Raw genomic sequence first — 26,734 nt, 5'->3', positions numbered from 1 at the left:
GCTGCTTCACCGCGACTCCGAGCCTCGGCCGCTGTGAGCGGTGGCTTCTGGTTGCCCTCCCGCGTGCTCGGAGTCTGCATCACACCCGAAAGGGTTGCCCTCGGCCGTGGTGAGGAACGCAGTGCAGACTCTGGGTATTCTGTGATACGCCGTACTCAAATATAACCCCATTCTGGGACGCGTCAGTCCAGAAATCATGTTTGAAAACCAACTTCTGACTTCTCTCCATCCAGTTCTTTGCTCCTGTTGCAGGCTGATGTTAGCCACAGTATTTCTCACACCTCCCTGCCTCGCCCCCGGCGTTTTGTTTTCCTTGTGTAAACTTACTATATGTTTAGAATTGTCACTGAGCTATTTCTCTTTCTTCTGGAAAGAAGCGATGCTATCAGCTGTACTGAAGTATTTCCGCTAGTAGATATTTCTTCTGCTAAACGCTTTTCTTGCCTGTTCTGTGTTTATAGCTGTGCATTTTTGACAGTTTTTATTGTATTCGATCTGCTGAATGTAAAGCTATAAAAGACTGATGAGACAAATTGCTTCATAAAACCTGCTCGGTGACGATGAATAATGTCTTGTAGGTGTCAGAATCGAATGGGGAGTTTTTTCTCAAATCTTCTGAGCTCTTCGAAAGCCCCGTTTATCTGGAGGAGGCAGCAGACGTTCTCTGCATTTTGCAAGCAGGTGTAGTACTCTGTATTTATAGCATTTTCTACCTTCTTACAAATGTAAAAAAATACCTTTTGGAGCGGTTGTGACTGATTCAAGGTTAATCGAGGCTGTTTAGCTCTTTGAAAGAGGAATAGATCGCAGACGGATTTGCCATTTATTGATTTGTACCTGTTACTGGAACGCGTATTAAAAGCAAGGTTTTACTTGTTTCACAACGAAACGTTGTAACTTTTAAAATTCTCATTTTATCCAGAGCTGCCATCGCTGTTGCCAATAGTTGATGTGGCTGAAGCTCTGTTGCACGTTAAAAACGGAGCCTGGTTCCTCTGCCTTCTGGTGGCCAACGTTCCAGATAGCTTTAACGAGGGTGAGTTACAGCTTCTTCTTGTCCGGCTTACTTTTTCGGAAGGTTTGAAATGATTTCTAGCAACATGGTTAATCTGGGCTAAACCACGTGTCCTAAATATTTGAACGGGCGAGCGTTTGGTTTATCAAATCTGATTTGAATGCGTTTTATACCTAGAGATGCTGATAGGCTCCCGTTCTTATCGTGTTGATTCCCCTTTTTTGCAGCTGACTTGTAGACGCGTCGTGTGCACGTTGCAGCTTTTCAGCTGTAGGCCACCGTTACAAAGGCTGACTCGGGCAGAGAATGACTGGGACTACGAACCTGGTCCAGCCTTGCGAATAATTCTTGTCCCTTAGGCTGAGCCGTATTACGAGGTGAAAAATTTGAATTGACGTTTCCTGTTCAGCATCCCTTACCTCGCGATAAGATTTCACTCTCCAGGGCTGCCAGATGCACAGGTTACATTAAATAGAGTACGGGTAGTAACTGTGGATGATGCATAAATCTGTAATGACCCTGTCATTTCTCTGAGGAGGAAGACAGTTTCCTTGTTCTGCTTATAAAGTGTAGCTCAGGAGTTCGTGCCTAGACAAGATTTGCATGGCCCAGCTAATAAATCACAGTGAGCTGAACAGAATGGCTTGGCTTTGCGTGTTTATGTGGCTTTCTGCTGGAAAGGGTGGATTTACTGACTCCTCCCGTTGGATATGTAGTCTGTCGAGGTTTGATTAAGAATGGTGAACGGCAGGATGAGGAAAGTGTTGGAGGCCGTCGTAGAACAGAAGCACTTCGCCACCTGTGTAAAATGAACCCTTCCCAAGCCCTGAGGGTCCGAGGCATGGTGGTAAGTCGGTCACTAGTCTGTGATGAGAATCGTAATTCTGATCCTTATTGGAGCTTTAAAAACAAAAAAAATGATTGAGCCTGAGCATTTTCTCTAGGTGGAAGAGTGTCACCTACCAGGCCTCGGTGTGGCTTTGACCTTGGATCACACCAAAAACGAAGCTTCAGATGACGGAGTGAGTGACCTGGTGTGTTTTGTGAGCGGTTTGCTGCTTGGAACAAACGCAAAGGTTCGAACTTGGTTTGGAACATTTATCCGAAACGGCCAACAGGTATGAAAATCTTCAAATGTTCTGCTTTTTAAAAAATGTTCTTATAGCTCGCTGTAACTCGTCTGGATGTGGGCACCCGTATTTGTCTGACTGTACGTAAATGCTGTTGCACGTCTTGAAGCAACCTTTACAAGGCAGCGTCTTGTTATGGGACCATCGGGTCTATAAACAGTGTCCCTGACGGCAGCTATTTGGTTGTTACTCTGAGAGATTTTTAGGTAGATGACTCAATAGGCGTGGAAACCAGAGAATTGTAAGTTTGTGATGTTTACCTGGTAAATACATTCACCCTCAGTGTTCACAATAGGACATTGCATCTTGACTTGCTTAGTTAGCTGAGTTAGTTAAAATGTGTGGTTTGAGGTAATAAGCTGTTGTAATATGATCACGTGTTGCTTGTTGCCCTGGTTCTGAAGATTGGATTTAAAAAAAAATCCTCTCTTTTCCCCTCCCCCCCCTTCTTTTCTTTTCCTTGACTTCATCATTGTGGAAGCTCTTATGCAATACGTTGTTCGATGGGATGAATTTTACATTGTTGTTCTCATCTTTTAACTTCTTACGCAGAGAAAAAGAGATAACATCAGTTCTGTGCTTTGGCAAATGAGGCGGCAGCTGCTCCTGGAGCTCATGGGAATCCTTCCCACGGTTCGCAGCACTCACATTGTTGAAGAAGCAGATGTTGATATGGAGCCAAATGTGTCTGTGTATTCAGGACTGAAGGAGGAGCATGTCGTGAAAGCCAGCGCGCTGTTACGTCTCTATTGCGCTTTGATGGGAATTGCTGGGCTGAAGTAATGAATGTTTTAATGCTCTGTGTTTTTTTACTCGCTGTCTGTTTGTTTAAACAGAGGTTGAGAGCTTTGGGCACTTTTAACCTGAGCTGTCTCTTAATGCCGTTTCTCATGCTGAGGCCCTTCTCATGCTGAGGGCTGGAGCTGCCGCTGGATGGAAGTTTCTTCATCTTTATAGTGCGGAGAGCAAATACTACGTAATGCTGAGGGCTGTGGGGGCAGTTACATTTTTTTACTTTCTGGTACTATTCACAACAGAAACATTTTTTCGTCCTAATGGTAAAGATCTATTTATCAACTTTGCTGATCTTTTTTTATTTAATATAAAATAATGCAAGAAATGTGGTGCTCTCTTTAATGCTGCAAAATCAGTTCTGCTGGCTTGTTAAAAGAAGCCTAGGCCTAAGTGGTCAGAGCAGTGTGTAGAAGAGAAAGCAGCTGAAGACTCTAGCAACGTACACTACATGAATTTAGAATTTCTATTCCTCTGCTTTTACTATTTAGAGAGTGCTAATGTAGCATCTTCATGCATTGTTAGTTGTAATTTAGTATTTTGTACTAATAGGCAAGATTATATCCTGGGGAAGTTTTCTCGTTGTTATCTCTTGACAGAGATTTGTATGTCTTTAAGTTGAAAGAGAATTGCCAGTTTATCTTGATAGCCATTTATTGATGGCAACTTGATAAACAGATCAAGTAGCACAGAAAATTTAATCTTTAACCATTGCGATGAGATTGGAAATCTCTTCGCTTTTAGATCAGCAGCATGGGTTTTGTTCTTTTTCTGTCCTGTTCAGGCCAACTGATGAAGAAGCTGAGCAGCTACTGCAGCTGATGACCAGCCGGCCTCCCGCGACTCCAGCTGGTGTTCGCTTTGTATCTCTTTCCTTTTGTATGCTTCTGGCCTTCTCCACTCTTGTCAGGTACCTCTCAATAGAGGAGGAGCTTTGGAAAGATGCTCCTGTTATAGCACCCTTGAGGCAGTGACCTCCCCAGAGCTGCACGGTTTTCCTCTCCTAATTCGTTATACAAATCTCCGTATGTTGGTTGAAGGGATTTGTCTCTCATTGTGGTGAGTAAAGAAGGGAGCATCGGCATTAGCTTAGTTTGGAATGGGTTTTGAAGGCTAAAGAAGGCCTTCCTAGTTCACTTTTCCATTGAACAAGTTTATGGCTAAATTCTTTAGAGACCCCGATCAAAAGAGTAGCAGTGCAGGTATTAAACGGATGTGGCTCTCTCCTGTGTGCATTCAAGACAGGAAATCGCTTGACACTTGGACTGAGGTTTGTGCTAAATATCAGTGCTTATCAGCTGTCTGACGCTGAAGTGAAAGTGAGAAAAAGTCCCCTGGTGTAAGATTCCTCAAATACTGCTGTTTCTGCTAGTAATTGTTACTAAAACTAGGGGTAGTTCCTGGGAAAAGGACCTTTTATGGATTTTCTTTGTGCAGCACCCCGGAACAGGAGCAACTCATGGTAATGTGGCTTAGTTGGATGATAAAGGAAGAAGCTTACTTCGAAAGGTGAGAGCAGGCTTCTTTGTTTTTTAATGATTCCAGTATTCTCACATTTACTTACGTCCTACTGGAAATTAACTCTTCCTCTTTGTTACCATCAGCATTTCTGGCGTGTCTGCTTCTTTTGGAGAGATGCTTCTCCTGGTAGCCATGTATTTCCATAGTAATCAGCTCAGTGCTATCATTGATTTGGTCTGCTCCACCTTGGGAATGAAGGTAAATCCTGGCCTCTTTCTAGCACAAACCGTTCTCCGTTAAAATTGACTCTTTACTGTGTCTTTATACTCTTGTGTTTACTTTAGTTTTGATGTAAAGAACTTTGGTTTTGCCAGCAAATGTACAGTAAAAAATTGGGTAACCAGATCAGTTCCTTTAGAAAAACATTAAATTATGCATACGTCTTGATACAGAGGAATGTTATGATAAAAGTATCTTCAAAAAGCGCTGAAGTCACTGTTTGCAAGGAATTAACTTTTTTAGAAGATTAATTCAAGTAGTTTCCAAACTGAGCTGCTACCTTTTTATTTCAAAGAAATATGTATATACGTAATAATTAATTTCTGAAAATCACCAAGGGAGACCTGCCTTCAGTTTACTGTCGTCAGACGGTGTCTTGTCAAATGTAAAAGCTAGGTGGGTGGTTTTTAGGGTAAGCAAGATGTGGAGTGACGAAGTTGTGACATTTCAAAATACTTCTGGTTTACTTTGAGGCATAGATGTGAATATTTTCCTGGTGAAGACAAGTTTGAAAAGGTTAAAAGTTCATAAAATAAATTTGTAGTACTTCTAAATAAGAAAGCTAGAATGTAAAATTACAAGTCCTTTTTCTTTGTTTCAGATCGTTATTAAGCCCAGCTCACTCAGCAGAATGAAGACAATCTTCACACAGGAGATTTTCACTGAACAGGTATTTTAAGCCTAAGTCTTTTATTTTTGTCTTTTTTTTTTTTTTTTCCTTTTTATTTCTTTGTGGTTTTTCTTTCTTCTGTAATCTCTTCAGTTTGACCTACAAGAAGAATCCAAACCCTGCTGGTACTGAAGAGCCTTGGCTCTTTCTTTTTGTACTCTGCTCTGATTCTGCTTTTTGAACGCTTGGCTTTTTTAAATAACAGGGAGGCAAAAGAGAAAAATAGTCCGCTGTGGCATTATTTTTTGCAGTAGCAGGAAATCGTTCACAAACATAGTAGGTGTGCTACAGTTTGACACACACTGTATTAAACTACGTTAAAATATTCTTCAGCTTCCAAATAACCAAAAATAAGTCAATGCCAGAAGGAACTTAGCTGTGTGACTTTGTCATCCTGTGCTTATGCATCGTGATAAGGTGAATATTTGTGGTATTTTTCCTGTTAATTGTAACTTCCCTTTAGGTTGTTACGGCCCACGCGGTTCGTGTGCCTGTCACAGGCAATCTCAGTGCCAACATTACTGGGTTTTTACCCATTCACTGCATTTACCAGCTTTTAAAAAGTCGATCCTTCACGAAGCACAAAGTATCCATTAAGGTATGACCTTCATTTTATTTATGTTCATAATTTTGAATGTTGACTAGGTTTTGCAGGCTGTTTCTTTGGTTGAATTATAGGAACAGAATTCTTAATGTATCTTACAGCCTATTACAATGTAATTTAAGAAGGGAGTGTGCATTAAGTTAGGGTACCAAGTTTTAGCTCTGTAATCCAGAGACCACGACTTAGAGAATTTAAAAATACATTAAAAGTAAATTATCTCTCTCCGCCTGTCTGCACTTAATAAAATCATAGTCAGAATGATATTTCCGACCAGGACAAGTTTTACGGGTGGGTCTGTACGGAGCAGGGTCCAGGATACAGAGTTTATGACCAGGCCCAACTCTGAACTGGTATTACACTTTCCAAAGTCAAAGCCTTATTCAGTTACGGGGTGGAGGGGGGGGATGTACTTGCAGACCAGAGAAATTTGCCAGCTTTGAAACCGATCACGTAATGGCATGTCTTTTTCTAGGACTGGATCTATCGGCAGCTCTGTGAAACCACCACTCCCCTCCACCCTCAGTTGCTTCCTCTTATCGATGTCTACATTAACTCTATCCTTACTCCTGCATCTAAATCCAACCCAGAGGCCACAAATCAGCCTGTCACGGAACAGGAGATACTGAATGTTTTTCAAGGACTCTCTGGGGTAAATTATTTGTTTGCTTCTTTCATGTACTTTAATGTGAACATGTGGTTCAGTGTTCTGTAAATATACTTCACAAAAAGTTGCCTGGCTTTTTGTCTTTAATGCCTGTGTAGTAAACTGCCTCCTACTACAGTGATGGTCATGTGTTTTGAGGTGAATCTTGTCAGTGCTACTCAGATTTTGAGGAGGATTGCCGTTTGTCCCTGTTTTGCCCTTTTCCGTGGGAACTCACGCTATTAAAAATGCAAAGAAAAGCACTTCATGGATTGGAAAGTGGAGGTGTTTATATAGGTTTTGTATGATTTTTGCACCCACTTGATCTTGTTAGATAAAAATACTGTTTCACTGAAGCACTCCAGCTGTTTTTGAAAGAAGCATTTTCATTTCCGTAGAAGTATGAGAACAGTCACTTGGACACATGTAGAATGAGTGGCAAGCATTGACTTGTGTTGGATATCAAAAATACTTTTTATGTTTGAAGCTCATTTAAAAAAAAAAAAGAAAAAAAAAAAGTTCCCTGCAACTTTCCGCTTGGACCTCATGTGGCTTGATATTTTTATACAAGGCTTTTACTGCCTTATCTTTCTTCATATTTGCAGGTAAATCCAAATGTTTGTTCTCAAGAATCAGGAATGCATCCTAACCTTTCCATGTGGTTTTATGTACAGGGAGAAAATACTCGCCTTACTCAACGATACAGCATTACAACACAATTGCTTGTCCTCTACTATGTCCTGTCATACGAAGAAGCACTTCTGGCAAACACAAAGATACTAGGTATACGTGAGCGCGTCGGCGGAAACCAGATTAACTGAACATTAGATGCAAAGAGAGGAATTCTTATAATAACCAAAATTCATGTTGCTGTCAGATTCGAGATAGTATGGATATCTTGCAAAGAAATCTAAATGCCAGGAAAACCTTTAAATGGCAATGTTCACAGAAATGGTTTCCTGAAAAGCTTAATTTAATACTTTGACAGGAATGAGGCGTGTTATTGGGCTTGTCTCTTATTTTACCTGGATAATACAGAGACAAGTGCTTTGCATTTTCTTTGTTGATTCAGTTGGGCAAATAATTTTTTCTAACTGTAACTTTTTATGCATTGTTTCTTGTCCTGTTCCCTTCTAGCTGCTATGCAGAAAAAACCCAAGTCTTACTCGTCAGCATTAATGGATCAGATTCCAATCAAGTACCTCATCCGGCAGGCGCAGGGACTGCAGCAGGAACTGGGAGGTATATCTGTGTGTGAAGGTCTAATGCACAGGGAGAAGGAAGGCTGAGCGTGTTTCCAGCTCCGTGGCTGTTGTCTGTTTCAGTGTGCCTGCCTTCCTCTTCCTTTTACAATCTGTCCGTAGTGAGATGACGGATATGTTTGAAGAGTAATAGTGAAAGTTTGAGGAAGGCAGTTCTTTTGAGAGTAGGTCTCACCTATCTAGCGTAGGTTTTAGAGTACAAATTGCCTGAGAATTTATAATTATTCCAGACTGAGATTAAGAGTTACTATAGGGTCCTTGCACTTTTCCAAAAGGTAACTTTTCCTTTCTGCTGGAGTTAGAATATCAGGCTATGAACATGCAAGCTCATGGAACTTCTTGGTAGGGGTTCAGTTAAGGTCTGTTATTGAAACGATAGGCACAAATAAGTTCAGGTGAAAGATGTAGCTACTTAAATCTAAGATGTACGCATTCTTAATATCCCTAAAGGCTTGCACTCTGCGCTGTTACGCCTTCTTGCAACTAACTACCCACACCTCTGCATTGTGGAAGACTGGATCTGTGAGGAGCAGATCACGGGCACTGATGCCTTACTGAGGAGGATGCTTCTTACAAACACTGCGAAGAATCACTCTCCCAAACAGCTCCAAGAAGGTAAATAACTTCATTTGGAGTAAGCAGTGTTCTTTCCAAATTGGTTGGCATACAGTGGGTTTGGAAGCCTGTAGCTGTTTAATTCATTTGATCATACTGCATTTGTATAATGAAAGTGTTCTGATGCCAAGTCAGAAAAAGTGTCAGAAGTCCAGTTTTACCAAGTTCCCGTTGTCTTTATTTTACAGCATTTTCCATGCTGCCTGGAAATCACACCCAGCTGATGCAGATCTTGGAACATTTAACACTTCTCTCAGCTGGTGAATTGATCCCATACGCAGAAGTATTGACATCAAATATGAATCGCTTGCTGAATGCTGGAGTCCCTCGGAGGATTCTTCAGACTGTCAATAAACTTTGGATGGTTCTTAACACTGTGATGCCTAGAAGGTAGGTTCAAAATACTGTTTAGTTTGCTGTTGCAGATGGGTGGAATGCCACTTTTTCTTTCAAAAATAATAACATAATGCCTTTGTTTGGGAAATTGGAGGTTATGACTGAACAGAATGTCTTGGAGTTGCCTTCCTTTTTGCTTTGTTAAAAATTTTAACCTTTGCATTTCAAAGGAAGGTACTTCTTGTGCTCTGGGGAAAGGGTTTTAACCAGTTTGCTTAAAATATAGGAGTATGGTTTTACAGTGTACATTTTTCTTATGAATTACTGGTGAAGCATGAGCTCACTCTGGTAACAACATGCCTTTTCTGAGGAAGTGGATGCTCTATTGCAGTGAAAACAGTTTGGTTGCTGTAATTTCAGTGAATGTAAGTTAACTGGATCTTGGTTAACTTCAAGGGCTGCAAACGAAGTACGGGGTTTTTGCTCCTTGATAGGCCTATAAAAATACAGCTAATGGAGCTAAGTGAGCGTCCGGATGCTAACGTGATCCCTCTTCTCATACAGATTATCTATTAAAAAAATCTTAAAAATAATCTCATTTTAGGTTGTGGGTAATGACTGTTAATGCTCTGCAGCCTTCAGTAAAAATAGTCCGACAGCAGAAATACACTCAGAATGATCTGATGATTGATCCTTTGATTGTACTGAGATGCGATCAGAGAGTTCATAGGTAAGCATCTTCCTCCTTTAGCTTTTGATGTTTGGTGGTATGTACATTGATATGTAGTGAATGCTAAACATAAGGGTGTCTCATAGAAAACTTCTAAAAGCTTTCAGTACTTCAAAACCTATTTTCAAACTAATCATTTGAGCTTGTAAGTTCCATCTTTTAATTAAGCATATTGGTCGGAGGTCTGAGTGAGCTGTGCATGCCGTTTCAGCACATCGTGCTGCCCAGCTTGAGTGTCTTGTTGGACAACCTTATGCCCAGTTCTATTTTGGAAACTTCAGGGTTTGTACACAGATCATCCATTTTAGATTTGTATGTGTGAATTTGTTCTAAATGGATATTGCAGCATGCTTAAAATGGCTGCTGCCACATGGTGGTGGTGGTTGAGGTTGTAGCTGTAGCATCCTTCCACTGTGAGCTGTCTGTTGCCATCCTTCATGGGCCTGCAGGTATTCCATCTTTTTGCGTAACAGTTTCTGCCAGTGGGTGCTTGATGGATGTGACAAAGGTAGATTTGCTTAATTTCTCAAGCAAGTCTTTCAGCACTACTTGGGAATTAGTTCCTCTAGATATCAGTGATGATAGAGGAGGATGTGTAATGCTGCTTTATGGCTCTGATGCAGAAGAACAAGCTGAGAATTTTAGTAGTGAAAATGATCATACCCGATAGCAATGGGCCAGCTTTTAAGGAGAATATGAAATAAAGCAAACAATAAGTCAGAATTTGTAAATTAGAACTTTGCTTTTTCATAGTAATGAAGGAAATTGCATCTGTTATTCTAAAAAAGATAACGATTAATCATTTTAAATGTGCTTCAGCCCTTAGCTTTATTCCTTGTGTGTTCTTTTTCACGTCTTCTGTCAGTTGTGGTTTATTTTTCCCTTTTTTTTTTTTCTATCCTTTTGTTCCTAATAGATGGCTAATAGTCAATTTGATTTGTGCTTCATGTTCTTGTTTGTGTGCATCTGTCCCTCCTTGCCTTTTAGCAGTTGAGCCATGAAGCCAATTTTCATTTGAGTTGCTACAACTCTGCTAGACTTCGAGTTTCTATTGATGACATCTTTAATCCCCAACCCGCAGGTGAAATATTTAAATGAATGTCCCTTCAGCCCTGGATGCAAATTGAAAATCCTACATTTCTAAAACTGTTAGGGAGATTTATAATGCAATGCGATTTGAAAACTATCATCTTAGTATTGTGGAAGCAGTTCAGAGCTTGTCTGCCTTATTTTTCCCATCGTTACAGTCATTGTTTTTCCTTACTTCATGTATAGCCAGCACTTTCTGGGTTTCCTTTGTTCGTCAGAAATTAGTCTCTTCAGCAGTTCCTTGGTTTGTAGAGTGTACACACATGAGAGAAGTTGGACTGAATGGCAGGGCAGCAGGAGGGGTTGTGACATACAGCGTTTTGCTGTGTTAGGGAAAACAGCTTTATTATGAACCAGACTACAACCAAATAAACCTTTGAGGAGTGCTTTTAGTTTGTTCATGTTATTACTGTCTTACTGTTCTGCCGTCTGAAGTGTCTTTATTTTATCCTGTGTTCCCATGTCAGAAGTCCTCCTCTGATGGATATAACTTTGCACATGTTGAATGGATATCTTCTTGCTTCAAAAGCTTACCTCAATTCTCACCTAAAAGAAACAGCAGAGCAGGACATTAGGCCATCCCAAAACAATGCAATGGGTCCAGAGGCCCCAGAAGTTACAAGGGAAGAATTAAAAAATGCATTGCTTGCGGCTCAGGTAAGACAGTGATAAAACAGAGATCCAGAAACAGGAAATTAAAAAAGGAGACCTTTTTATCTTCCTTTTTTTACCAACTTCTGTTACCATGGAAAAGAAAACCGCCTCTGTATTCAGATTGTTAAATGGTTTTGGTCTTCTGTTTTCTACTCTGAAGCATTGTGTTGGTTAACTGCTTTGGTAGTGTTCTTTTCGGTTAGAACAGAAGAGTTCTGCTTACTAGCCCTTTTGCCTTGTTGGTCGTGCTATCCAGAGGCTCTTTCTGTACTTAGATTTGGAGCAGTAAAACACAAATAAATGTGACAGAGCTATGCATGGTCATTTGAGCAATGTTACTGAAGAGAAGCAGCCAGCACCATGAAGTGTGAGGCTGTAGAATGGTTAAATAACTTAGCTTGACATGATAGGAATTCTTGAGTAATCTTGTTTCACAGTCTCTTCTTACCTCTGTCTGGAAGAATGTCACATGTAGTCCCTATTAGAAGATGATTTTTGAGTTTTCCCGAAGTTTTATATTTAAATGAGTAGTGCAAGTGCAGTCTCTCCTGAATACTGTGAATTATGTGGCCGTGTGCATATTTTGTCTGATCTGGATGCTTTAAGGGACCGTTGGATATTTATTTTGAAACAGTATGAGATTCCTTTGAACTTATGCTTTTGATCTGTGATTTTGGAGATCTGTTGGATTTAAGCTTTTGTTCTTTGAGTCTTGATTCAGATGAAGTGTTGGGTTTTTTTAATGTTCTACAGGATTTAAGATTCTTGAACTGAGTTGGTTTTATTCTATATAAAAAACCCCTATAGTTAGAAATTCTAGCCACCTTGCCAGTCTTCTGTTTCTTAAATGGTCATTACTTTGTATTTGATTTCTTTTTGATTTCATTGGGGATTTTTATGAGCGTTCTGTTGCTTATTTTCTTCACAGGACAGTGCTGCTGTGCAGATTCTTCTAGAGATCTGCTTACCTACAGAAGAAGAGAAAGCCCAGAGCAGCAATACCCACAGTTTGCTAAAGAGTGTTCATGGCTCCACAGGCCCTAAGAGCCCTGAACCGGAAGAAGAAGAAGATAGCTTGCTGTGTAATCTTCGAGAGGTCCAGTGTCTGATCTGCTGTCTGCTGCATCAGATGTATATAGCTGATCCCAACATAGTCAAACTGGTTCATTTCCAGGTCTGCTTTGCACTGTTTTAGTTCTTCCATGGGTTCTCTAGTTAAGAAAGAGCCAAGTAAAGTGGTCAAAGGGTGTTGAATGCTGCTGTTGTGTTCCTCGGGAATTATAACAGCCCACTTCTCTGCTTCCCGTCTCACCAAATTTGTAGTACCTACATTTCCTCCAGATTCCAGGGCTTGGACTCTGTGTTGTAGCCACCTAAACCATGCCTGTTCCTCGTCATTAAACACATGCTTTGTTTGTGCCTCTGCCCTTTTTTATACCAGTTTGTCCATTCTAGGCCAAGGAAACTGGCCTAATCACCTTATAATTACTTGTTCCACATTTTTTGTGGTTACTTTTTTCTGGCCATGTTTTTAAATCAGTACACTCATTATTCAAAACTCTAATTTGGCTTCAAATGTAAACATCTTATCTTTCCTTTTTGTTAGGGCACCGTTTATCTCTCTTGAGTGGAAGGAGAAAGGTTGCCCCTGCCAAAGCAGCTGTATGTCTTCAGAAAAAGAAGGGGGGAAAGATTAGCAAATTTCTTAATATAAATGTGTTTTTAGTATGTGTTGAATTGGTCATTGCCAGATGTCAGTCTCTTTAAAAGGAGTTAATTTGCCTTAACCTGGAACTGATTAAGTGACTAAAGTCATAATGGTGCAGTCATGAAATAAGCAAGTTGGGGCCTCTGGTGAAGTTTGGAACACAGGGGAAAGACGCAGAAGGAAAGGGTCACTGCAGCCTGGTTTCCTCTCGGGAGTGGAGGGAGAGTTTCTATACAAATAATACACTGAGTTTTGAGGATAAAGAACTGATTCAGACCCTGGGTTTGTCACCCAGCCTGCCTCTTGTTGCCTTGCGATACAGGCCTGTTGCTTATAATTCTGAACAAAAGAGATTTACAAGTAAATTAGTTTTGAAAAAAGCATTAATGCAGGTCTAATTTAAAATTTTGACTGAAGCAGAATTTTTAAAACACCTTTGACATACCTGTTTTTGTAATTACACAGGGTTATCCATGTGAACTTCTGGCACTGACAGTGGCGGGGATTCCATCGATGCACATCTGTCTGGATTTCATACCGGAGCTCATTGCCCAGCCTGAACTTGAAAAACAGGTAACTGTACAGTCATCTAGTTTGAGAGTCACTGTAAGCAGTTAACCCTGGTGAAGTACTGGTTAAGGGGGGGAAATAAAAGGATCACTAAGAAAAGTCTTGTTCTAACTTGCCTAGGATATTGAGGTAATATCTATAGCATTTTTACTTTAAATTAAAGGCCTGGCCCTTGCCCCCAAATTGGGGGTTGTGACAACTCCACTGACCTATCTCTGTACATTTGTTTAGGAAATACTCATGAATTTCAATATTACCTCAAGAACGTGAATAAAAGCACTTTTCAGTAGTGACTTTCATTCATTCTTTATATTGAGTATAAATCAGTTGGCAAAGGTTTTGCCTACTTAGATTTTATCTGATACTGTATAGCTACAGGAAATTCTGTGAAGATTTAAATTCTGAAATCTTGTTTGCAAAGATATTCTGTAGAACATACGAAGCAGATTAAGATCAAAAATATATTCATTCTCATGAAAAGTTTGACTACTAAGTCTTCTTCCAGGGAATATTACTGCTGTTTCTTGAAGCAAGCTTGGGACAAGACTGTAAGGTCTAAATTTCTAAATCAATTAAATTTTTTTCCTTTGCCAGTTGTCTTACCAGTTCTTTCCCTGGTCTAACTGCAAGAACAAAGCCTGCTAGAATGACATGTGCAGCTCTCCTCAAAGTTACACTATTTGAATCTGAAGAGTAGTGGCTTCTTCTCACTAAAAGCTCAGCAAAGGGGGAGTTGGGAGTTGGATTTTGAAATGTTTCACCAATATTTTTGAAGGTCTTCTCATCCTGTTTATGAAAAACAATGGCAAATAGTTGTTCATTATTACTTTCTAAAGCAATCTTAAACCTCGATTTGGCATAGTGTGATAAGGGGAGATTACATATTTGGCTAGTTGTAGGTAATTGGGATTTGTTGGGCTAAAGATTCTGGTTTTCTGTATCAAGCCAAGTTTGTGGTTGTTCTCATTTAATCCCTTCTCAAATATAAAGTTTCTGCTGATGAGAAGACATTCAACTAAAGTTAAAGCTAGAACACATTGGACCTTAAACAGCTTTTACAAGGATTATATTGTAAACTGTGTGTTGCTTTGTTGCTCATTGTTAATGTCGGAACAAATGGTGTCTGTGGAGTAGATTCTGAAACACTAACCCTGGTGCTTTGATTAATGTTAAATGTGTGGGTTGTTTTTTTTTTTCCTTTTCTTGATGTCAGCAGAAAAATTTCACAGTAACTGTTACTAAGGCTTTTCTGACTTTCAGTTCCTCATTGGCAAAATAGGGAGTATTTACTAACTCGTAAGTTACTTGAACAGCTTTGGATAGATAGTGCAAAGCAATCTCTTAACTTTATTGCTTATTTCTCTTTTGCCTTTCACCTACTTAACAGATATTTGCCATCCAGTTACTTTCATTTTTATGTATCCAGTATGCGCTACCTAAATCTCTCAGCGTGGCTCGTTTAGCCATCAATGTGATGGGAACGCTACTCACAGGTAAGCACTCCAGCAACCCCTAAATACGTTGTTGTGTAAATTAGAATTATTTGTCCAGGTTGAATGCAGTTTTGTCTAAATGCCACTGTGTTAATTACAATTGTAAAAGCAACAACAATTCGTGACTGGATTTTTAGAATTTCTTTTTACTTAACCATTTCCTTTTCCTTGACAGTTTTAACCCAGTCGAAGCGCTATGCTTTTTTTATGCCGACCCTGCCTTGTTTGGTGTCATTCTGTCAAGCCTTTCCTCCTCTGTATGAGGATATTATGTCTCTGCTGATACAAGTAGGACAAGTTTGTGCCTCCGATGTTGCTACGCAGACAAGAGACTTCGACCCAATTATTACACGTAAGTGCCTTGTATTTCAAAAGTAACGTCACGGTCCCAGGGAGAAAATTATGTTAATGTTTCAAAAGTTAGAGTGTAGTTGGAATGCAGTATGAAAATTTACTGCTGTTGTCTTGTAAATATAGAAGGAATAGGGATAGCTGGATTTACTGAATTGGAGGAGAGAGCTCAGAGGCTAAAGGGGCTGAAAGTACCCCTTTTATTAAGCTTTGTACTGCCTGCCTTCTGTTTTATTTCCCTGCTTATATCATTTCAAGATGTATCCCTGCATGCCAGTGTTGTGCATAAAATTTGACATTTTAGTCTAAGAATGAAAGACGTGAGCAAAGGCCATTGGCTTTTGAGAACACAAGGATGTTTCAACCCCTCAGCTGAGGCATAACTGCCATATAAATCTTCCTAATCTGTTGGAAATGTGAAGTCAAGTGAGCTACCTGAAGTTCTTACACACGACATAGCATGGTTGGATAAATATACAGTGATTCTGTGAACATGGACTAACTGTTCAAGTATATCAGTTGGTCTTGAGCATGTTTTTGTCTCTTTTCGTCTAAAGACAAATGCTCTGTTCATGTGATATGAGGTTCCCTGACACTATGTTACGGTATTTGTGTGAAAAGAAGTAAGAGGGAATATTAAAAAACCCAAAGGAGTCAGACACAGGTAGATGAAAAAGAAATGTTATAGTGTGTCTAGAAATAATCTGTGGAGTTAAGCCTGGTGCATGAAATAGTGATGGCTCAAATTTGATAGCACACCTTTGCATTATGGGTGTAACATAAGAATTTTAAAAAAATTATTTATTTAGATATACTTTGCTGCTTCTACTTATTTTTTTAGGCCTTCAGCAACTAAAGGAGAAACCACATGAAGTTTCTGGACTTTGTACAGATTCATCTAACAAAAGTTGTTCAAGGGACATTGCAAGCATGGACCCTGATGTTCGGTTATGCCAGTGTGTTGAAAATACTATCATTGAAATAATTAACATGAGCGTAAGTGGAGTTTAGGAAGAGCGCAAGTCAAATTGTACTGTAGCTAGTCCTGTGGTCTGTGGTGCCTAAATTCGGAGAAAGCTGCAAAAGTGGACTGAGAAAGTGGAGCACAAGACGTCCGTGTTTTTCATCCATTCGATTCAGTTATGGCTGAAAAGAAAAGAATTCTTTAAAGAGGCTTATGTTGCTTCCAGTGAAAACTTTTGAGGCTGATGTGGTTGGTAAATAATTTCAAGTGAAACTGAACATGACTTTCAGGCTTGCTCAGTTTCTGAGGTGATACAGCAACGCACCAGGAAGGATTTTATAACACTGAAAAGTGAATTCTTAATTCCTTGAGCAAACAGCAAATGATGGTTAAGACAAATTTGAGATTGAAGCGCTTTGCTTAAGTTAAATGAACTACTGTTCCAGAGCCCTGCAGAGCAAGATGGAATAAAATACTCCAAGGAAGACTTGAAAAAGTGGTGTAAGTAACTTGCACCATCACACTGAGTCCTAAGAAAATGCCTTAACTTTTTTTTCACTTGTGTTTCATTGGTCAAAGTTTCAGTTCATGAGATCAGGAACTTAAAGATCAGCAAGCCTTTTCATTAAAAGCTTGAAACTGGTATGTTTCTTTAAAAAAAAAATACTAGTACTACAAAACGAGCTGTATAAATGTGATTTTTAAAGCATATGTATTTTTCGTGCAGCTCAGATGGTTTAGGATTTTTTAACATCACTTAGTTTAAAAGAGATGAGAAAGACTTAAAGAAGTAAGTGCGAAGGCACTTTAAGCTGTCATCAGGGTAAGATTAAAAAAAGAAATTGGTGTTGAGGGTGACTGTGACAGAAGCTAAATTTCCCTGTAACGAAAGGAACGACAGATTACAGCCACACCAAAGTGGTTATGTGCAGCTCGGTGGACAAGAAAGCCGAATCCTTTGTGCTTCGTGCGTGCAGTTGGTTGGTCTTTCCTATACAAAAGCTGCAGAATTTCACCCTGACAGATGCATTTTGTGGCATTGCAGAAGGGGGAGTGTGATGCAATATTTGGGAGTTTAAGGTTGCACAAGCTCCTATGTGAGGCAGCACATGGTTTTGTGGCAGAGAAAGAAAATTAAGGTTTGGCTGTTGTGCCAGAAGTGAAGGCACACTTGAATTGCTGAAGTTGTCAATCCAGCACTTACTCCTTTCTTAAATGACAGCATCCAGGGCCCTTAAATAAGTAAAATATTTTTCAGTTAAAACTAGTTTCTATTCCAGAATTAATGGTCTGATTCTTCAGTGTGGCCTTGGGAAAATCTTGCACAACTTGTCTTCTGCCCGTGTCGGACAGTGATTTGGGAAGGCCGATGCTGAATTGCCAAACACGCTTGGGTTTGCATTCCAGGATTACCAGTGTGCTGTAACCATCCAGTAACACCAGCTGGCTGCCAAGTGAATTTTTGTCATCTTGATGTAAAGTATGTAAATAATCTAAATGTATGTGTAATTTTATATGCTGTAGTGGTATTTCAATAAAAAAAAAAAGTATGATTTAGATCAAGTCGTAGCTATTCATCTTCTAATCCAAATTGATTTTAAGTTTTCCACATTTATACCCCTTTTTGCCCGCGGGAAGCTCCCCGGGGCACAGAACACCCCAAGGGGCACGGAAGGCCGAGGCCGCCTCCTCCAGGGCCTCTCCTGCGTGGCAATATTTAAAAGCCACTGCCTTTACTAAAAACAATTATACATTTTTTAGTCTCAAATACAGTGTTTTCTGTGCCCTATGCTGAAAACAAGGTAAATAATAATAAAAAGTATTAAAGTATTTGGCAATACAATTACCCCAAGGTAAACGCGTGGTTGCCCAGCAACGAGTGCAACCCCGAAGCCAACAAGACCTTCCGCGATTGGTTCTAATGGGGCAGAGGCGGAAGGCGGGGGCGGCTCAGTCTGCGATTTGCTGATTGGCGGCTCAGGGCCTTTTCCTGTCAGCTGATTGGCGCCGGCGTGGAGGCGGGAAGGACGGACGCTGGAGAGGGCCGCTGCCGCCTGAGGTGAGCGGCCGCTCGTCGCCTCCCGTGAGGCGGAGCGCGGCCGTGAGGGGACCGGGTTCGCGCAGGGTGGGAGGAACGGGAGGACCCTGGTTTTCTGGGGGCACCGACCTCTTAAAGAAGATAAAGGAAGCGGCCAGGTGCCTTTGGGGCGGGGCGACACGCGCAGGAGAATGACAGCAGCTTCCTCAGCGCTCCCTGCCTCGGCCGCAGCGAGGCAGAAAAAACCTCCCCAGGGCTGGAGCTAGAGTAAGGGCCAAGGTGGCGTCTGGATTTACCTGGAGAGCGGCCCCGGTCCTCCCAGAGGCGCTCCCGGGCGGAGCGGAGCAGACCGGCACGAAGGCTCTCCCCCACGCTCCCGGTGTCCCGGAGCCTTGCCGCCTCCTGCCCCCTTTGGTGTTGAAGCTTTCCCACTGCCCCGACGGGGCTTGCTTTTTTCGTGGGCAAAGCTCAATTCAAAGTTGTGCTCGTTTAAGGGACACCCCCGAACGTGTTAGGGAAAAGGCTTTGGATGGGGTGCGCTTACGTTTTTGGGAGGAGAGGTGGGATGTAAGCTCATGTTAGCAATCTCTTTTTGCTAGGTTAGCTTTTTCCTGTTGAGAAAGTTGATGATGAAGCTGAATCATGCTGTGCGTTGGTGGTTTTTTGATGCGTATGTTTACTCTTTAGAAGTCAGATGAGGACACAGGTTAGTGAGTTAATTTATCCCAGGGAATCTGCCAATTTAAATTTGCTCTTTTATTTTGTCGATGCTGAAAACCTATGAGAAAAAAAAGCCTCTGTTTAAAAAATGTAGTCCTCTTTTTTAAGCTATCTATGTCTTTTAAGTATTTTTAACTCAATAATTTCAACATTTTAGCATGATAAGGCAAATGACTTTCTTTTATTATCCAGAGGGAGAGAAATGCAAGATAATACTTGTAGAATAGTAAAGTGGCTGACACCACATTTTCCCCTGAGTAATTACTGTGTTATTTGTGGAAGAAAAGTGTTAATTTTTAAGCACCTCATTTTTAAAATCAGTGTCCAGTTTTATTTTCTCATTGTTATAAAAGGAATGGTGCAAGCTAGTGTTGTCAACTACAGTTGTAGTTTGTTTTTTGTAGTTTGCAGTGTCTTAGAGTTCAAGCTAATGGACCTGCAGAATTGAATACCTGGCTACTTTTAGTTATTAAATATCCCAAAATACTTTTCCCCTAAGAATTTGGGTTCTTACCTTGACAATATTCAATCTGAGAAATAGAATCTGAAATGTTGTACACGGTTCAGCGTACTTTTATTTAAATGGCTGACGTTACTCATCAGGTGGTTGTAACTTGCTCTTGTTTGTAACAAGGACCGAGTCTGAACTGATGGTGTGTAGTGTGAATTCCTGCATGCCAGTTGTTCCGTTAATACCCCCTTATCAGGTTAGCAGTTTCTGCTTGGTTTTGTTTGGTGCCATATGCTGTTTCAGGCTTTGCCTGGTTGTTAGTGTTGACTTGTTAATACTGTTTTTTATTGCAGTTATAGACCTGAAGTAAACGTGAGGAAAAAGTGGCAATGTCTTCTGATGTGTCAGAATATACTATTGGGGGAGTGAAGATCATATTCCCTTGCAAGGCTTACCCTTCACAACTTGCTATGATGAATGCTGTGAGTAGAATTTATATCAATGTTTGCTAAACTAATAGCTTCTCCCAGTACCTGTCAGCATTTAGAAAACTAAGATATTAAATTCAGAGCCTCCCATATCTTGAGAATTTCCTGTGTAACGTACCTTACTGTTTTCTGTGCTGTACAATGGTATCTGGCCCATGGCTAGGGAATGCTGAAATACCTTTTGGATTTGTGAACGTTTATGCTAAGAAACAAGTTATGCTTTATGTAATATATACGATTATTTAACTAGATATACTGTAATAGAAATTCTATATAACTTTGCCAGTATATAAGGAGGGAATGATTTCATAAAACATCTGTATTTTAAACAGAATGTAGTATTTCAGTAAGTTCTCACTTTTTGGAGAGTTTTTTGAAATGAATGACTACACTTTACATTTAAACATTTGTAAACAGTTTTAACCTTTTTTTAAACGCTTTTTCTCTGTGGGACAAATGGTTTGGTTGTCTGACGGATGTTTTCAGTGTTTTGTAAGACTAAAAAAGCAAGCTCACCCTATCAGGTATGGCTGTTAGTGGGCCAGTATTTCACAGCCCCCTGTAAGTGAAGCTCTGAGCACTGCTAATGAGGCGTGTTCCTCTTAAGAGAAATAGAGCTAAGGCTTGTTGACCTGTTGTTATTAAAGGTGGTTGTGGGAGTGTTTGGTTGGTTGGTTGTTGGGTTTTTGTTGTTGTTGCTGGTTTTTTAACAAGACAGCAAGCATCCTGATCTATTTTTAGAAGTTACTTATAGCTTTGCTAAAGGCAACCTCTTTGGGTTTTTTTCCCTATTAATTCTGATTTTGTTCTTGTTATTCTCCTTAAAGATTGTTAAGGGCTTAAATAACAGGCAACACTGTTTGTTGGAGAGCCCTACAGGAAGTGGCAAAAGCTTGGCATTACTTTGTTCTGCATTATCGTGGCAGCAGTCCCTGTATGGTAAGTTGTCTTAGTGTCTGTTGGCCCAGTTTTTATTACCAAAATATATTGTAATGAATTATTGTTGTTGTTTATCAGGCCTTAAACATTTGGTTTCAGGAATCTAATCAGGTCTTTGTCCACGATTACACATATTGGCAACATAACACAGTAATAACCAGTAATACTAAGATGGATTTAGCTATCTGGTAGCATAAGAGAATTATATGGCTGTTGGAAGAAAATACTTGTGGATTGTAGTTATGCAGATTGAATTGAGAAAGAGGGATGTTTTTCAGTTATGCAAGTCATTACTGTTCTTTGCACTGCAGTTCTTCAAAGGGTGACGATAGCTTGTTCAGACTTTGTAGAGACACAAGGTTTATAATTAGTACCTAAACAAAAACTTTCATCTTCACTGTTTTTAAAGTCTAGTTCTCATGTACAGTCTTGAGTGATTTTTAATGGAAGACAAATGACTGTGTCCTTTAGAGAAATCGCTGCTTACATCATCATGTGAAAAGGAAGACAGAAAGCCAGAGACCTCACCGCCATGTCGCTGTACGTGTCATTCCCAATCTAAAAGCAACGAGGCTGCAACAAGCGTGAATCACGGTGCTTCTTGTTCTTTTAATAATAATGAAACTGGAAGTTCTGTAAAACCTGGAAGCCCACTAACAAAACCAGGTAACTTCATATATAGGCAGCTAAAAATCTGTTCTGGAAGTAAAATATGTAGCCAGTGATGTCAATTTTTTTTGCTTTCAAGTCGGGGACTTTTTGTACCATCATTATAGCAGAGTGCTACATGGTTCTGCCCTGTATGGAAATCTGCATGGAAATGGTGGCTAATGGGTCTAGGAACGTCTAATACTATTTCCTACATCATGTGTATTTACAGTAAATTCTGTTTTTAAAATGCTGCCCCTATTTAATGCATTCCTAGTAGTGGATATACCTTTTTATTTTATTTTTAATTACAGAATGTAAGAAAAATGAAACGCTAGCTTCAAAATTGTCTGCCAAAAAACGGTTACCTCTATGTGACAATGAGAATGATGATTTTCAAGTAGACAGGAAAAGGATTCGTCCTTTAGAAACTGAGCAGCAGGTGAGCAAAGTTTATTGCCAGTAAAATAATCCCAGCATAGCTCAACAAAGCTGTCAAGTGCCAACCAACATTTTGGAGAAGGGCATAGAGAACAGTTGAGTCATGTCACAGTCATAGTTTAGATTGACAGATTTTTTTGTTCATTTTTATTGTTACTTGTTACAAAGGAGTCCATTGTTGCACTAAATTGTTCATAATACCATGTCCTAAATTAAATCTTGAATATTTAAACACCTAATATCCCCAAAATTTATTTATCCCCAGTTGATCTCTAATATTAGGTCGAAGTATGAGATTCTAGAGTTGAAAGTGCTCTTGCAAAGATGTATTGGAAATACAAACACTACTGTGAATGTATTAGAGTTCTGTTTTATATCCTGTCAAACATAACTTACCTCTGGTCTAATACATGGAGTGCAATGTTTCCGTGATGTTTTCATCTGTGTCAGTATTGGTATCACATGACTTGGGACTTGTCCTCACTGTGCACTGTAAAGAGCTTTTACATTGCTTTAGAGTATTGCTCAGATGGTTACTTTTGTTTAAGTTTTTAGATCAGTATGGCTTGAATTTATTTTTTGTTCTAGTTATGGAAGTTTTCTGTTTATATATCTATGTAGTATTATAATTTCTATCAATTTGGTAACAGTGGGAAATTAAAGAAGAAAAGCTCAGCAACTATTACAGGCGCTTTTTTGTTATTACTGACTTTTGTAATGAAAACTTTATAGCTTTTCCCAAATTACTTTTGTGGGGCTTAGAGTTGGTTAAAATGTTAATGAATATTAGTGAGGCACTGTGGTAATGAAACGGACTCAGTGGAAAACAGTTGAAACAAAATCACTGACTGCCAGTGTAAGCACATACTTATGTTCAGTGTATTTGAACACAGTACTTTCCCCCCTTCCTCCCCCCCCAGCAGGTTAGAAAACGTCATTGTTTGGCAAAAGGAGTGCAGTTTGTTGATGCTTTAGAAGTTTATCATCAAAGAAAAAATGAAGAGCTGATTGTTCACTCTGAAAAAAGTGTGAAAACCACTACTTTTTCTCCCCAAACAGTAAGTAATATAGTAATACCTTTTACAACAGGACTGTTAGTTCAAGAGCAATTTAAAAAAACATTTTACAGTAAAGAGACTATGCATGAAATGCAGCTTGTTAATCTAGTTTCAGAAAACACTGTACCTCCAGCTACGTTATAGCCTAATGTAAAGGTTCCCAAGTATGTAAATTGCTTTAAAGTAATATATTGTCACTATCAATAGCAAGAACTGCAGCAACTTTTACTCTTAATGGTGCTGCCTAACCAGTGTGGTTTGCAAAGTGTAAATTACTTCTGTGAAAGTTGTCCTTCTTTTTACACCGTGGCTCCCCAGCAGCACAGCCTGTAAACTCCCTCCCAGCAGTTCAGTCTGTAAACTTTCAGTATGTGACAGCAATTGTACAGCAGATATAAATCTGTGTCTTATATTCCAGTTTATAGCAGATTATGGAAGAACCTGAAACTAGAACCATGGAAATCAAGTGACATCAGAATTTGTAGAATTTGTTCAACTTGCCATTCACTGTTTTGTGGCATATGTAGTAAATGAAAGACAGCATTTATTATTAACACGTGTGCCTTTTAGACTGTAAGGAAAGTAGTATGGAGAAAGTTGGAGCTGATCATTACAATATCTTATAACAAAAAACAAATAATAAATATTGCACATGATTTAGAAGAAAAATCCTCTGTCTTACTGTGATAGATTTAAGTTTTGGGTTTGGGGTTGGGTTTTTTTTTTGGTGTCTTTTTTTTTTTTTTTTAATTAGCACTGTCCATAGCAGAAGTATTACATAAGAAGTTGAGATACAAATATGCAGCTGTTTCTGCAGCTTTCTGCTAGGCATTTTCTGCATTTCTTGATATTTGAATCTTACTGATTTTACATAAAAGTTTGTTGAAGCAAAACCAGTAGAAGTAGAAATCTGAGGCAGTAGAGATGAATGGCAGGTCTCAAATTACGTTAGTGATGTAGTTCCCATGAATGCTTATCAAAGGCTGTGACAGAATAGTTCTTGTCAATATTAAAATACAGGAGGATGCCATGAAACCATGAAATTGTATGAGTTTGAGACCACTATGAGAAAGGAATAAGGTCTGACCTTTATTTCTTTCTTCAGTATAGAAATCTGCTTTCTTCTTTTGAAAGGCAAAGAACATTCTCCCTTTCCAATATATTTTTTTATGCTGTTTTAGGGTAATACCCACCTGTAGGTAACTCGGTGTCTTAAGTACAGGGTTTTATGTGCATGTTTGGAAATATGCTTGGTTTCAACAAGCATTTCAGTTCTCTTTCCACCTCTTCCAACAGCTCTTGTCTTTTTTTTATGTCCTAAATTAGCTTCTGTTTTAATCAGTGTATGTTTTAACTTCAAGAGCTGTTCTCCAGTATACCATGCTTTTGTAAACACAAAAGAAGCCAAAAGTTTTGGTATTACTGTAAGACACCGGGAGCTAAATCTTTTCTTGGCAAAAGTGAATCTGTGTTGTAGGTCATTTGATGGGCAGTGATTTTTAGTAGTTTTGGAAAGCTCCCTAGGTTTTTGTGTAGGATTTGAAATGCTTTGTGCCACTGAACTTCAATTGGTACTTTGAAATACAAAGGCCAGCAGAGTGTGCTGTTGATTTTCAAATAGAGAGACCTTCCTTCCTTGATTGTAAAGTTTGCTTTGGTACGTTGCTGTGGGTATCTGAAAAACTTGATTTACAACTTCTAGAAATTTCATGTAGTGAAGAAAACTGAAAACTTTTAGTATAGGTAAACTAACTGTTAAGTAATAAAACACTGAATCATAATCGGATTTTTCTAAGAAAACTCTTCATTTTTGTAACAGTAGTTTAGCTGTACATGAGGGTGTTGTAATGTGCTATCCATGGGTCTGACAGTACAGTATACTATTCAACTATACCGTTTACTACTTCTTTAGAAAGAAGGAACCTAAGAAGAAATAAAAGTGTTTATTTCTGTTGAAGTGTCTTTTTAAGAATTAAGGGAGTGTTTATTCCTTTGTAAAAAAGCTTCTTTTTAAGAATGAAGGAATAAGGTATTATTTTCTGGTGATGAACTTTTACTTTAGCAGACTGAGAACTTGTCTGGTATCAAGATACAATTGCAGAAAGTAAAGCCTAATTTATCATTAGTAGTCCTGCGGTTTAACTACATTAAGATGTGAAGAGCATCACAGCATAGGCTATATTGGGTATAAAAATGCTTTTCTAGTGCAGCTTATGAAATAAAGTCAACTGAGGTTATGTTCAACACTTATCATAACAGACTATATAGTTAGGATGATACAATAATGCAGTAAAAATATTTGCTGAATCAGTGAGATAACCCTCCCTTTGTATATCCTGTCTTTTACTGTAGTCAATCCTGTGCTTAAAGCGAAGTTAGTTCCTTGTCAAATACTCCTTTTTATAGCCCAACAGAGAGGGAATGGGCCTGGTGGTTGTAAGAGCTGCCCAGCGTTGCTGCATCAGAACAACACCTGCAGATCCAGTGGGTGAGGATCTTCTGCCCGAGGTGACTGCCTGTTCTTAGCTGCTCTCAGTCCAGAGCCTGGGAATCCATTTCTGTCCTTCTGCTGTTAATTCTTGCAAGAGAGGGCAGTCCTAGTGTGAGTTCAAATGAGAAATTATACCCTTATGGTACTCTCTTGATTACTTCTGTCAAAGCATACGGTCTGAGAAACTGGGGCAGCTGGGTTAAGGAATCCCCATTTATACTAGGTAAAAAAAGTAAACAGTAAATGGAGAGCAGTGTAACAAACACTTGGGGTATCAAAAAACAACTGTGAAAAGAATCTGTCTTAATGTGCTAGCCCATTGCAGTTTAACATATTGCTTACAACCTTCACAATGGAGTTTGAGTGACTTCTGTTACACATTCCAGGAGACTGGCAGCCTGTTACAATCAGGGTCTGGACTCCAGAATAGGCTAATTTACCACGATGGGATGAAGAAAGTTGTGGATTTGTATTACATGCTCTCACCTGATGAGCTTTTTAAAGCAAGTTCCAGCTTAATTAAAACGTTTGCTTGGTTAGCAGTGATCTGTGAAAGCCTGTGATAAATATTGAACTGGGTTCACCTGCTGGTTACTGTGAGAGGATAAACAGCTGCTTTGTGTACTTTAATCAAGAGGCTGCAGCAGCAGCAGAATACTCTGCTTTTTGAGAGCTTATAAAGGAATAGCTGAAAAGCTCTGGTAATGTTGCTGCTGATATCTTACTAGATTGTGCTTGTGTGATATTTCACACAAGAGGTATTCACTGCTGTATCATTTTGATGGCTTTGTAACTGGGAAATGTAGATGAAGATATGAAGAACTCCTCTTATCTCTTTGTGTCTCAAAGATCATAGCCTCAGTGTTTGTTTAGCTCTACTTTACACGTAGGACAAGCTGGTGGACTTCATTATTCTTCTTTTAATCGGACTTCCACGTTTTTGCCATATAAATATTGATGTGATAGGCTGTTTTATCTACCCCCTGACAGAAGTAAAAACAAGCTGGATTAGCCTAAGGTCCATATAGTGTGGTATCTGATCTCTAACAGCATCTGGTGCTGGATGTTCCTGATTAAATGCTGCAGAAAGTAGA

The 26,734-nt window shown here is 39.4% G+C and overlaps 2 protein-coding genes across 4 annotated transcripts in view; both read left to right on the top strand.

The window, feature by feature from the left end:
• Window positions 1–379: 379 nt before the first annotated feature.
• On the top strand, window positions 380–16,438 carry INTS2 (integrator complex subunit 2). Its single transcript, XM_009633885.2, has 23 exons — window positions 380–391; window positions 579–681; window positions 923–1,036; window positions 1,732–1,862; window positions 1,960–2,133; window positions 2,698–2,924; window positions 3,722–3,847; window positions 4,375–4,446; window positions 4,542–4,656; window positions 5,279–5,347; window positions 5,811–5,945; window positions 6,424–6,600; window positions 7,269–7,377; window positions 7,732–7,836; window positions 8,307–8,471; window positions 8,660–8,861; window positions 9,412–9,537; window positions 11,094–11,283; window positions 12,209–12,454; window positions 13,454–13,561; window positions 14,946–15,051; window positions 15,227–15,403; window positions 16,244–16,438. Exons 1-23 carry the CDS (start codon window positions 380–382, stop codon window positions 16,411–16,413), a joined length of 3,159 nt encoding a protein of 1,052 aa, XP_009632180.1. The 3' UTR covers window positions 16,414–16,438.
• Window positions 16,439–17,767: 1,329 nt separating this feature from the next.
• BRIP1 (BRCA1 interacting protein C-terminal helicase 1) overlaps window positions 17,768–26,734 on the top strand; it is a 63,044-nt gene continuing 54,077 nt past the window's right edge. The window contains exons 1-6 of one of the 3 annotated variants that reach the window (XM_035889533.1): window positions 17,768–17,846; window positions 19,929–20,057; window positions 20,891–21,002; window positions 21,474–21,668; window positions 21,965–22,092; window positions 23,012–23,149. In XM_035889533.1, coding sequence (XP_035745426.1) covers window positions 19,965–20,057; window positions 20,891–21,002; window positions 21,474–21,668; window positions 21,965–22,092; window positions 23,012–23,149 — 666 coding nt within the window. In that variant the 5' untranslated portion in view covers window positions 17,768–17,846; window positions 19,929–19,964. Of the gene's footprint in view, window positions 17,847–19,034; window positions 19,111–19,928; window positions 20,058–20,890; window positions 21,003–21,473; window positions 21,669–21,964; window positions 22,093–23,011; window positions 23,150–26,734 lie in introns of those variants that run through there. The other 2 variants (XM_035889534.1, XM_035889532.1) reach the window with 2 other exon arrangements.

This window comes from Egretta garzetta, unplaced genomic scaffold, assembly GCF_000687185.1.
Source record: "Egretta garzetta isolate BGI_Z169 unplaced genomic scaffold, ASM68718v1 scaffold112, whole genome shotgun sequence".
NCBI lineage: Eukaryota > Metazoa > Chordata > Aves > Pelecaniformes > Ardeidae > Egretta > Egretta garzetta.
The sequence above is the reverse complement of the archived record's forward strand: the minus strand, read 5'-3'. Positions and strand labels throughout refer to the sequence as shown.

Coding starts and splice junctions, on each gene's coding strand:
- INTS2 (XM_009633885.2), top strand. Junction 2,925..3,721: donor ATGGGAATTGCTGGGCTGAA/GTAATGAATGTT, acceptor TGTCCTGTTCAG/GCCAACTGATGAAGAAGCTG. Junction 8,472..8,659: donor TCCCAAACAGCTCCAAGAAG/GTAAATAACTTC, acceptor TTTATTTTACAG/CATTTTCCATGCTGCCTGGA.